This window comes from Pygocentrus nattereri, chromosome 19 (genome assembly GCF_015220715.1).
Source record: "Pygocentrus nattereri isolate fPygNat1 chromosome 19, fPygNat1.pri, whole genome shotgun sequence".
Lineage (NCBI taxonomy): Eukaryota > Metazoa > Chordata > Actinopteri > Characiformes > Serrasalmidae > Pygocentrus > Pygocentrus nattereri.
The window spans coordinates 31,731,104-31,744,435 of NC_051229.1; the positions used below are offsets into that span (position 1 = coordinate 31,731,104).

The following is a 13,332-nucleotide window of genomic DNA, read 5'->3' on the forward strand; positions in this document are numbered from 1 at the left end:
TATTTCTAATATGTGTAAATCAAAACCAAACGCACAACAGGCTCCCTTTTAATATGGCTTTGACCTTTTTATTCCACCATGATGCTCCCTCTTTCCCTCTTTTCAGACATCTGAAAAAAAAATTGAGCATTACTGACCATTATTAAGGTCATCATCATGGTTAAATTGGCACTGCTTCATGAACTGCCCGGTTACCTTAAGTCATATTCATTTTCTGTGAAAAAAAAACTGTCATGTCTTAAATGAAAAGTCCACATAATACATGTTAAATCGATGAACCAGACATACTAACATTCAGCACAGCAAAATCACATGTAAACATTCTGTAAAACTGTAGGCTACTGTGGTCAGGGAAGACTGGATAATGTTACACACTGTACAATATGTCGAATTCATTGTGGTCTTCATGATTCATTCTTTATATTATACTTCATTGGGTCTCCCATGTGACAACAAACTGCACTGCTAGTCATTCATTCCTTAAAAATCCCTTTCAAATAGAATATATACTTCTGTACATGTTATCTGTAATATAAATCAGACAAGTGTAAGGGGACGGTATCAGAAAATACAGAAAAAAACATATATAAATATGGAGTAAAAACATAAAAACGAGTCCTTGATTAAAAAAAATAATAAAATCCCAGTCATATTTAATGACAGTGGAAGTTTCCATCAGTGACACTCAAAGGTCTGGATACATTAAACTGACTTTGCTACGAAATTTGGTGACCATTTTCAAGGAAATCTGGTGCTTCATACATACAAAGACAAAAGCTTCTAGGGATGTGCAATGGAGTATTCAGTTAACCATCCCAGATGCCAAGTTTGGAATACTGAAATCACGATTCCAGTGTTATGTGGTATCACAGAAAGTCAGAGAGAACATTCAGGCCAACAGTTCATGAACTTTTAAGGCTGCACAATGTAAGCTTTGATGATTTGGAGCCCTCTCTGGTAGAAATGTGTAACTGCACTCAACAGGCAAAAGATGGTTTTGGAATGTGGGGTGTGCTTCAGACACCAGCCTTGGTGTTTGTGAGGACCTCAAGCAAAACATGTAATGTTTCTTTCTTACTATCTAAGTTCTTATTTTAATAAATATGTTATGTAAATGTAATTGAATAAAATGTTTGGGTTAGTATTTATATAAACAGCCTTCATCAGAATTTCAGTGTGTGTAAAGAATGTTTCCCACTTGCCTGCCGGGTCAGATGGTTTTGGAATGTGGGTTGTGAAGCGCTGGGCCATAGATTATTGTTGGGGGAAGGGGTCAGAACGCACACTATGTTGCAGTGCATGCTGGGACTGTAGTGCACCATAAGGTGAAAAGGGCTAATAAGAACAGAAAATTTAAATAATTTTGTGGGCCAAATAGGACTGACTTGGTCTTGTGTTTGACACTTGGGTTTTAGGGGGAGCCTGGCCACTTCCTATTTCTCCCATTATAACAAAACATGACTCCAAAATACTATAAGGCCTCAAAGAACGTGCATAAACGGAACATAATGGCTGAGAATAAAATACGTTTTTTAAATATGTTTCTATCCATTTATACATGAACATTCTTTCATTTAGGAAAGTAAAAGGTAAGTGTTTCTTTAAAAACTCAAAAAAAGTATGTCTCTGCATTTTCCACATCAAACAGATTTCAGGCAATTACTGGTTTTTGCATTACTGGTATTTCTCTCTTATCAGTGGGCAAACATCACGGGTGTCATGAATGTCCATAAAATATATAATATATAATCTATAAAATAAAATATCCATACAAAATGTCCATAAAATATATAATCCTGTTATTTCCCTGTATAAAACCGATTAAGCACACACAAACTACAATTTCCACAAAAACCCCATAGGAACCCATTTATTTTGGACTCCCTCAGCATCGCCTTCTAGCGTCTGACAAACATCAAAGATGTCAATGAGGGGCAGTCCTGCTTGTTAGCTAGTACCAAAAACAATGAAAAGATATTTTACTTGTGAAAAACCAACATGTTGGCTTCTGAAGACTGAAGATGACAAAATCATCACCATCTAGTTCTGCACTGGGTCGAGCACTAGCGTTAGCTCATTAGCTCATTCAAGGCAGCCCCTGTTACACAAGTACAGTGACCGAAAGTTTTCCTTGGGCTGTTACTTTTTAATAAGACACGTTTTCAAAGGACCACCTCTGTGAGGTGCTAGGTTTTGTTCTTTTTACTGTATTTTTAGCCTGCTGGCACAAAGCGCACCGCTTTACCCTGTCTGTGTATTACGATATGCTAATATCAGAACAATAGTCGTTTATTTTTCTTCTTGGTGGTTAACTGAATATCGGATCCTCGTCACAATCAGTCAGACTGCACATCCCTAAACGCTTCACGTTTCACTCTTTAAGGAAACAGACAGATTTCTGCTGCTCTTTGTAAAGAACGTACAGCTCTGTGGGAACACAGACACAATCAGAATGAAGGTTTGCTAATCGTTAGTCTTTTGTCTTTGCAGTGTATCGTCACATTCAGTGTGCTGCTTTATTCAAAACATTGTCATGAGACTCCCATGAAGATTGTCTTGACATTGTACTGTAGCCAGAACTTGCTGAAATGCTTCACCCGAAAGTGCCAATAGCGAATGGAAACATGGCTAGTTAGCACTGTGCAAATGAGATTCTGCTACTCCCCATTAGCTTCCATTCACTGTAGCCAAATTAGCTTCTTTAGGGGAAGGGTTCCTCAGCTGTTCCTGTCTATGTATCAGCCTTTCAGGCACGAGCCACTCTATTTTGCCTTTTTCATTGGCCTCTAGGGTTCAAAAGAAGGCTGGGTTCGTGTGCTCGATGACACAGCGCTTGCAGTGGCGCTTGACGAAGCGCAGTGCCTCTAGCGGCACGTCGCAGTCCTGCACGTTCAGCAGCTGGAGGTCGAAGCAGTTGGCCGCCACCACCTGCAGGCCACGGCCCGTGATGCTCTCGCAAGCCTTAACGCTAAGTCTCTTCAGATTGAAGCAGTTTAGTGCTAGCAGCTCCAGGCCCGCGTCCGACACAAGCGGGCACTTGCCGATGTCCAGAGACTTCAGCTTGGAGCAACTCTTGGCCAGGTGCTCGATGCCATGGTCCGTGAGTCCTTCGCAGCCACGTGCGTTCAGGTAGCGTAGCCGGACACAGTACTTAGCGATGTAACGCACGCCCACGTCTGTGATGCGCCCGCAGTGCGCTATGCTGAGGTAGCGCAGGTGACCCTCGAGCTTAGCGATCTCGCGCAGGCCAAAGTCGCTAACAAAGCGGCAGTCGCTAACACTGAGCTCGCGTATGGACGGGCAGTAGATGACGAGGAAGCGGAGGCCCTCGTCGGTCAGGCGCACGCAGCGGCGCAGGTAAAGGTGTGTGAGTTGCGTGCAGTGAGCCGCAATGGTGTGCAGGCCCTCATCCTCCAGGGCGAAGCAGTCAGTCATGTCCAGGAAACGGATGGAGATCTGCTGGCCGTGCAGAGGAGATAGCTTGATGGATGCCTCTCGGGTCAGGCTGATGCAGGTCACCTTAGAGCACCCTGCAGATGAAAAAAGGCAAACAGATGAAAACAGTATTTATGAGTGGTGCATCAAGATCAGTCTTGGTTACAAAAAAAAGCACTTCGCTGAAAACGCTAACAGGCCAATAGCTAATGGATAATAATGAATGAAAGATGAGGATCATCAAGATTATTCTTGGCTTATAATGAAGGCCTACAGTTGGCAGTTAGCCTGGCAGCCCCTATCTTTAGCACTCTAGACTAAAACCAAGCACGCTTTTCACGAAATACGTCATATAGTTGTTGGGAATCTCCCCCTACAAAGTGATAAAAAGTCCTGACTGCTTTCATTAGCTGTCTGGCCTCTTTCCATCTTAGCCAGGTAGTGGAGAAAAAAGAAAAAGCCCTTTATCGACTTCAAACTATCAACTTTTTAAAAAGTTCCTTCCACCTTCAAGACACATCATCAGAAGGGGGTGCATCCAGCCTTAAAACTGGAAAATCTCAGTCTAGAGACTGTAGTGGCACCAATGTAGGAGGCGACTTTTACCACATGTTTACCACAGATGAAGCCATGGTTCCGTTTTTTCTTTATTTTGGAAACCAGGCTCCTTTAACTGATGGCAAAGTAAACTTTTTGGGTCAAATATTCCTTTCACCAACCCACTAACCCACCAATACTGAGTCTCTTTGGTAGATGAAGTACACAAATCATGTACTTGAGTTAAAGTAGATACCCAGTGTAAAATATAACTCCAGTAAAAGTAGAAGTTCCTCCCTTTAGACCTCCACTTGAGTAAAAGTACTGAAGTATTTACCTTCAAATGTACTTAAGTATAAAGTAAAAGCACTAAAGAGTAATTATGGCTCTGATGTCCTGTTATCATTTTTATAACAAGACTGGCTTCATGAACTCATTTCAGGTGAAAGTCCTCCAGCGTCTCTCTTGGTAAACCAGTCTTTTAATAGAACGTCATTAATTAGTGACGCTGACGTCTATTAAAATGATCATAAGCACAAAACACTGAAGGTAAACAGTTTCCATCAGGGAGAACCGAGTGGCTCTGAAATCACTTTTACACACAAGCAAAGCTTCAGTTTCAGATTTATTTACAACTTAGTTCCAAGTTTAAGTTGAATAAAAACTGGCTTTAAACTCAGGATCACAGATGAGCTCCTTTACTATGTTGATCTGTAGGCCTCTGTTCATAAACATAAACCAGCCCAAACTAATTTACTATAAAATGAAATGGTGTTTGTAGAAATTCAGAAAAAAGCCGCGTCAGTCTCGACTGCATATGTGGACATATTTCTATATTGTGCTCTATTTACACAAAGTTAGGTTAGTTCATCATTTATGTTGAACAGACTCTCCCAAAGTTTTACGCTGCTGCGCTGACGTTGAACCGTGTGCTGCACTGGGTCGGTATGACCAACAGGTCAAAACCAGCTCTAAACAAAGTGACCGCTGGGCCCTGATTGGTGCTCTGGCTTTGCGCTTCTTTCGTTTTGACATGTTACGTTTTTATACACACAGAAACCAAAAGGAACGACAGATTTCTCAAAATGTAGCAGAGGAAAAAGTCGGATATTACACTCTGAAATGTAGTGGAGTGAAAGGAAAAAGTCGCCCAAAATGGAAAAACTTCAGTAAAGTACAGATACACGAAAAAACGACTTAAGTACAGTAACAAATTACATTTACTTAGTTACTGTCCACCACTGATCTACATTTGTACTTTTTCAAATACAAGATACATTACAGCTATGCTGGAGCCTCAGCTTTCATTTGAGGAAAGAATATTCATGATGGTACCATTTGCATAAATCACTATTGCAGAATTCTCATTAATTCTATCAAACGCAACAGTTTAATCACTCGGCCAAGTAAAGTTAAACCAAGAAAGTGTCTCTACAGCGGTCAGCGAGAGTTAACTCACTGTTCCAACTTCCCCTTGAATAAAGGAGGTAAAAGGGAGGAGACTTAAACCTTGAAGAAACATCTGAAAAGAGTTATGTCTGATACGGTGGGGCGGGGGATTGTCCACACAGAGAAGAATGGGGTGCAGTATCAGCACCAACCAGCAGAGGGAGCCATGCTGCATTATTATCCCCTGGAGGAGAATCAACTTGTGCATACTGAAACGGCGTACTCCAGCAGGAAGTATGCAGGAAGTCCGAAATAAAACACCAGGAAAGGGCTTTGTGGAGATGGAGGAGGATTTTCTGAATTTGTCACTTGCCAGGCATTTCATATTGTTCTGTGCACAGTGTCCCCCCCTGGAGGGATGTGGGGGGTTGGTGGTGCTGGATATTGTTTGAAAAAGAAAGATGGTTTATGGGGGCTTGTGCTTTGGCTCGGATTCACGAGTTTATCCAGACCATGGCATGACCATAAAAAACAATAAATCAGGAAAGATAAATCTGACAGCATTTCCGCATAGTTTGGGAAACATGCTTTTCCGAGACGCTTCCGATAAAACATCCGAATAACCTACTTTTACATTTATCCTTTACAGCAAGATCATTAATCTGAGCAACGCAAATCAGTCAATGCCTTTATCAGTCATTCTCTTAATGAGCGGAGCAGACTATCCCAAAGCACCTTGAAGTCAGAGGTCCTGGTCCTGCATGGGCTTATTTTCCTCTTGGAAAGTAGAGCACTTGGACAGAAAGCCAGGGCTATTAATACATTTCCCAGCTCCAAGAGGAAGTCGTGGACATTTCGGAATAATCTATGAGGAAAAAAAGAGCCCCACAGCTGCCTCCTGTGATGAGCAGTAAAGTGGAGTAGAAACAGCCACAGCGGTCGGTTCGGGCCAGGGCCGTGTTCGGGCAGGGCTGTGTGTCGACTGCTTTTAGAGGACGAGCTTGTCGGGGAAAAAATGCATGCAGCTTTTATCTTATCCTAAAGTCGTTAATCAGCCAAGAGTGTTTGAAGTTTGCTCCTCTTTGGTTTTGCACTGGAGCTACGAGGCTAATGTAGCCAACAAGTTATGGAAGCTTATACCAGGTTCGTGAGATTGTGTGCAACATACCATCATCTGAGATCAGTGTCACTGCTGGACTGAGAATAGTCCACCAACCAAAAATATCCAGCCAACAGACTGCGCTGCAGCAGATGAGCTATTATCTGATTTTACATCTACAAGGTGGACTGAGGAGGTAGGAGTGTCTAATAGAGTGTACAGTGAGTGTTTAAAAACACCAGCAGCACTGCTGTGTCTGATCCACTCAGACCAGCACAACACACACTAACACACCACCACCACCACATCAGTGGTACTGCAGTGCTGAGAATGAAATAGTACCTGCTCTGTGAGGGTCCATGGGGGTCCTGATCACTGAAGAACAGGGTAAAAGGGGGTAACAAAGTATCAGAGAAACAGATGGACTACAGTCTATAACTGTAGAACTACAAAGTGCAGCTATACAGTAAGTGGAGCTAATAAAATGGACAATGAGCGTAGAAACAAGGAGGTGGTCATGATGTTAGGCCTGATTGTTGTATAGCTCGGCTCTTTCCTCTTTACAGGTGCTACTCAGTCATTTTAATTCTGTCTGGAGCAGCCATATATTTGTGTTTCTCTCCCCTCTTTTAAGAGGATTCCAGGCCGAATTACTGTTTTTCACCGAACACTGAGCTGTGGTCTGTTTGTTCTAGTCCTGTCCACACTCTGATTTTCCAGGCAGATGTTGCTGCATATTGGAAATACTACATTTGGTGTCTTAGCACAAAGTCCATATTAATCACTTCCCTAACCACAACATGATGGATGCTTTAGGAGAACTTTTTCAACCATTTACTCGGTTTGGGTGGTAGAAGTTCTCCTCTATCCTCTTTGTACTCAGAGAGCATCAGCAGGAGAAGGAAAATCAAGCAGAAAACGAAGATCCTGCACGCTGATTAAAGGCATGATAATGGCAGCTACAGATGCAAAGCATTCCTTTATGTTCATATAAGAACATCAACTTTTCATTTTCTTGTAATAATGAATACATGACTGCGCTTGATGCCATAAATCCAAGTTTGTAGAAAATACAACCCACTAGAAACTTACATATCCTGCAGCAATTACAAAAGAATGGTATGTTTTTTCCCAGTGGTAGTCCATTGAAAACAGCAGGAACATTATATAGAAAGAACGTATTATAAACTTTCAATCGATAAAAGTTCAACCATGGCACATGATGAGATATATATATATATATATATATATATATATATATACACACACATACAGACACACACACACACACACACACACACATATACATATATATATATAGTTCATGGCCTGGAGGCTCTGTGACCGGAAGGTCGCCAGTTAGATCCCCAGAGCCGACAGTACATGACTGAGGTGTCCTTGAGCAAGACACCTAACCCCCAACTGCTCCCCGGGTGCTGTGGATAGGGCTGCCCACCACTCTGGGCAAGTGTGTTCACTGCCCCCTAGTGTGTGTGTCGTCACTAGTGTGTATGTGGTGTTTCACTATATAATATTTTCCCTTATATAGGTGGAAAACACAAATGTAACTCGTTATGTAAATAACCTTGTAATTAATTATGTAAATATGCATGTACGGTGTTGTGAAAAGGTTTATGCCCCCATTTCTTCTACTTTTTCATATTTGTAGAATTTTGAATGTTTCAGATCATCAAACTACTTTTGTTATTAGACTATGATATAAGTAAACACAAAAGACGATTTCATTTATTGAAAGAAAGATGCTGTTGAGCCCTACGTGTCCTGGTGTGAAAAAGTAATTGCCCCCTTAGCTACTAAATCATCTAGTTAACCAAATTCAATTGACTATTGGGTTCAAATTCACAAGCCATGTTCCTGCCATACCTGTTGTATATAAAGACCACTTAAATAGAACCTGTGTAAGTTAGTCTTTTGATCGTGGTTGGTACGGCCAAGGTTGGCACAACCAGTTCTTAGGTTTGGGGGGCAATTACTTTTTCGCAAGTGTGATAAGAGTGATATTTGAAATAAATCTTTATCTTCAATAAAGTGTTGTCTTTGTCTTACATTGAAAGAAGTTTAATAATCTGAAGCATTTAAATGTGACAAACTAGAAGAAATCCATTGTGGGGCAAATACTTTTTCGCAGTACTGTATGGCAAAATGACACAAAAAGCTCTTGATATAAAGATCAAATATACATGTTGAGAAGACAAACAATATTAATAAAACAACGCTTTATTTAATTTGAGATTCCCTTTCCTTTTCTCTGCCACACAAGCTGCGTACCTGAAACATCCAGGTGCTCCAGGTTAGGGCATCGCGAGACTACCTCGAAGATGGCCTCATTGGACACGTTGTAGCAGCCAGCCATCTCCAAGCGGCGGAGCTCCGGGCAGCACTGCGCCACCGTGTACAGGCCTCGGTCAGTTAGTCTGCGGCAGCTGCTGACCACTACCGTCTCCAGCGTGAGGCAGACGTTGGGCGTGTCCTGGCAGAGGCGGCGCGTGAGCACCCGCAGAGCACGGTCCACGTGCAGCACATCACCCGTCAGCCGCACGGTCCGCCACAACCGCGGGTCCCACGCCAGGTTGTACCAGCGGCGGCAAACGCGTGCGCAGCGGCACAGCTGATTAGTGGGCAGATGGGCAAAGATCTGCAGGAAAGCGTGGTCTGGCAGAATGTCAATGGGCGCCCCCTGCTGGTCCCGAGGCTGCCGCAGGCACCGCTGAGGGTGTGTAAGGCCTGCAGGAGGCGGAGAGTGCACCATTGCGACCGTCTCCGCGGTGAAGGAGGAAGAGGAAGTGGAGGAGCCATTGAAGAGGGCAGGTGAGGAGCGAGGAAGGATGAGAGCTGGACTGGGCGTGCTCAGTGTTCGCATGCTCACGTCAGAGTCTGAAAAGAGAGGAAGAGAAATATGCTGAATTATGCTGGTCTAGGGCTGGTCTGGCGCTGGCTTAGCTGGTCGCCCACCATGGTCAGGATGGCTGACCAGCAGACCAGCATCCAAAACACAACATATGCTGGTTTTGCTGGTGGCCAGCTCAGTATCTAGCAGGGAGTCTGGGAACATTTTCTTAAAATGAGGGATAAAATAGTCACACTAAACAGACGCAAGCTTGACTTGATAATGTGACACCAGAATGTCACACGATGTTCATTAGAAATACTTATAGCAGTGAAAAGCTGTAGAACTGTTAATTAGCTGAAGGGTCATTCTACAGAAACGTCCATTTTTGTGTCAGTAGCGTTTATAGATATATTACACTTAAAAACATGTTAGGGTTACAGCTTTTTTTACATTTTCAATTAAAACAATTTATTTCATCATATTTTTCTTGAGTCTCAATTTAGCAATATTTGTTTTTAAATCAATCGTATAGAATTACAAGCACCACAGAAGTTCTTGTCCTCGCATTCATGTGTAAAAGCTGAGTGCTGTATTTTGAATAAAAAAAACCTTTTTCTGCAACTTAAACTACAATAATCTATACACGACTACAGAATATATAAATTAAATCACATAAAGAAAACAAATGCCAAAAAAAGATAAAATATATAATGAAAGTTCCCCAGGAGTCGTGTCACTGGTGTCACCGCATAACAAAAAATCTCTTATTTTGGAATAAAAATCACACCAATGACTTCCCTTTACCTATTTTTCCGAAAAGACACAGGGTAAGTCCACTGTGTCTTTTCGGGTTATCAGAAAGTTTCTCATTTGAAATTTCTCATTCACATGAAGCTTTTAGCTGACGTCACTGGTGTGACCGACTTTATTCTGAGTTAACTGTGAAAAAAACAGAACACAAATGGATTAATTTACATATTTTAGTGGACATTCCACGATTGACGTGTGCTCTGATGCCCCGTAGCAGCCGTTTTTGTAACATGCATTTTTCATTAAAACTGCGGCGTTTAATATGTTTTAATGTTCAGTTCCTTCCTCCTAATTATAGCTCCTTAACGAGCAGCTTGTTGCTACGTCAGAGTAACGAGCTCCGCCCACTCACTGCTCAGCCGGAAGTTCATTCTCCAGCTCCTTACACTAAATTCCCAAACTGTCGTCACCACTGAGCAGCTTTTAGTTTTTATTGGGTCAGTTTTATGGCTCAGACGTGTCTGGCGAATGGTGTTGGGTTAATTTCTGGCTGATTCCAGGTTGTTCAGCTGTTCTTCTGGCACAGCTGCCGACTGAAAAGCTGCTCAGTGGTGACGACAGTTTGGGAATTTAGTGTCGTCTCATCTTCAGAGTCGGACCAAATCGGCTGTCGGTCAAATGTGATGTTAAAAGTGTTCGTTTTCTGTTTGTGGCAAAGTAAGAAGTAAAAACTTTCAAATAGCTTGAGCGTCTCCTACAGCTGTCAAAGTCGTTGCTTAGCAACAGCATCTCAGCGGGGTGATACGGTGCTTGTGCAAAAACCGTGATGTTATAGCAAAACATCAGCACAGTGAGAACGCCTCTCAACCAATCAGCTTGTGCGGCCGGAACTAACTGTTGTACAAAAGTCAATGAATTCACATGAATAACTGAATATCAAGATTTTGCAGATTTTTTTTCTAGCTGTGAACCATGACTTCAGATGATATATGACACATATTATTTAGAATCTGATGCATCTCACCACTGTTTTAGCCTAAAAGTATATATATTTTTTTAATATAAGGAAAGTGTAAGACTTCCACTTCTTTAATTTAACTCTCTTCTACGTCTCAGAATGAGATCTCATGCTTTCCTCATTCAGCGCCAGTTAAATGCTTATGTAAGCTCGTCTTTTCTGCTAAGAGGGGTTTAGGATAAATATTTCATTCTCCTTCATTAATACAGTACTGAGATCTACTTTACTGGATATTAGACAGTTAGATTAAATAATTTACTTTGGACTTTCCCTTTATTCCTAATGTAGTCTGATGGTCAAGATATGTTCAGTGTCTAAAGTTTGCTTATTTAGTTTTGCCCTGGAGCTACGAGGCTAAAGTCTCTGCTAGAAAAAACAGCACAAGCCAGTATTGCTGGTCAAAAGCAAAACCAGCATATTCTGTGCTCTGGATGCTGGTATGCTGGTCAACCTGCCTGACTGTGCTGAGTGAGCCACTAAACCAGCACTAGGCCAAGATAAACCAGTTAAGACCACCACAGAACTCATGCTAATCTGTGTTGGGGTTTTTTTCAGCAAGGGTCGCGATCAATTTTACTTGGACATTAGCACAAAATTAGCACAGCGCAAACCACATAAACAAACCAGCACACACTTGCCTCTGTCACACCTGCCGTTTCTGGCGAGTTTATTCCGAGTTTTAGATTACCTACACCTGTTTTCTGCAGTATATACACTCACCGGCCACTTTATGAGGTTGCCTGTTAACACAAATAGCTAATCAGCCAATCACGTGGTGATTGGTCAAGACAACTTGCTGAAGTGCAGACCGAGCTTCAGAATAGGGAAAAAAGGTGATTTAAGGGGCTTTGAACGTGGCGTGGTTGTTGGTGCCAGACGGGCTGGTCTGAGTATTTCAGAAACTGCTGATCTACTGGGATTTTCACGCACAACCATTTCTAGGGTTTACAGAGAACGGTCCGAAAAAGAGGAAATATCCAGCGTGCGGTCAGTTGTGTGGATAAAAATGCCTTGTTGATGTGAGAGGTCAGAGGAGAATGGGCAGACTGGTTCCAGATGATAGAAAGGCAACAGGAACTCAAAAAACCAACCAAAATCTCTGAGGAATGTTTCCAACACCTTGTTGAAAGTGTGTTATGAAGAATTAAGGCAGTTCTGAAGGCAAAAGGGGGTCCAACCTTTTACTACCACCTTGTACCTAATAAAGTGGCCGGTGAGCGTATATACTTCTTTGTCTCCAGTGTTTCCTTGCTGAGTATTGTTTGCGGTTAAACCCCTTCATTACAAAGTGGTCCTTTTTGCCGTGTATAACCTCGCTTGCCTGTTTCCTCGGTTTGTGATTTTTGCCTTGCTTCCCAAATTGATCTGCCGTGCTTCGACCCTGGACCGTCTTACCTCTCTGGTATGTTTTGCGTTTGGTTTATTGCTTTAACGTTACGACTCTGGACTGTTTTTGAGTACTCTTTTGGATTTGCCTATTTTAATAAAGCCTCAATAATCTAGCCGCACTCGTCTCCTCCCTGCCCGGTCGTGACCGCCTCAAACTACGTCAAGCTGTTAAGTTTTTGTGAAGTCAAGTATATTTGCTTGTATGGTTTCTAACGCTGCATGACATGCTGATATCTATGAAAATGGACAAAACTACACTGCAAAGCTAAAAACATTAGCCTTCCTTTTTTGTACTTTTCTGAATAATGTACTGTTGGACACAAACCACAAACTGGCCTGTTTGAAATTACAACTCGGCTTGAGGCAAGTTTGTGATGATTGTTAGCTGCATTAGCCTCGCCGCTCCAGTGCTAAGCTAAAGAAGCAAATATCCGACACCAAAGATGTCTTGTCTGCACATCTCCATTTGTGGTAAGGGAAAAACTGTGAATTAGATTTCAGGAGTTTGGTATTCCTTTAGTGAGGAGAAAAAGACAGAGGGAAAGAGTTTCACCCACAGCCTCTGAAATTCATTATGTAAAATGAGACAAGCTGTTGAAACACTGTGAGCTGATCTTGGTTCTTTTGTTCTTGAGTAATTTCCTCTGTAAATCTATTATCTGTCCTCACCTACGACATGCTGGTCCTTGCAATGCGCTAATGGCTAAGACGTACAGTGAGTTTCAGGAAATGCGGCCAGTACAGCTGAGGAAGCCATATTTACAGACGCTAATCTCCAATGACAGACGCTACATTTCCTCAGCTGCGGAGGCCCTCCGGTCCACTCAAACCCCCACCTCCCCGGCTGGACACATGCCATGCACC

General features: G+C 42.3%; 1 protein-coding gene across 2 annotated transcripts in view; it reads right to left on the bottom strand.

Annotated features, from left to right (window-relative positions):
- Positions 1–42: 42 nt before the first annotated feature.
- fbxl7 (F-box and leucine-rich repeat protein 7) overlaps positions 43–13,332 on the bottom strand; it is a 76,117-nt gene continuing 62,827 nt past the window's right edge. For both annotated transcript variants that reach the window (XM_017711384.2, XM_017711383.2), the window contains 2 exons: positions 8,750–9,355; positions 43–3,530 (listed from right to left, as the gene is read on the bottom strand). In XM_017711384.2, the coding sequence (XP_017566873.1) occupies positions 2,794–3,530; positions 8,750–9,355 (1,343 nt within the window). In that variant the 3' untranslated portion in view covers positions 43–2,793. The remainder of the gene's footprint in view (positions 3,531–8,749; positions 9,356–13,332) is intronic.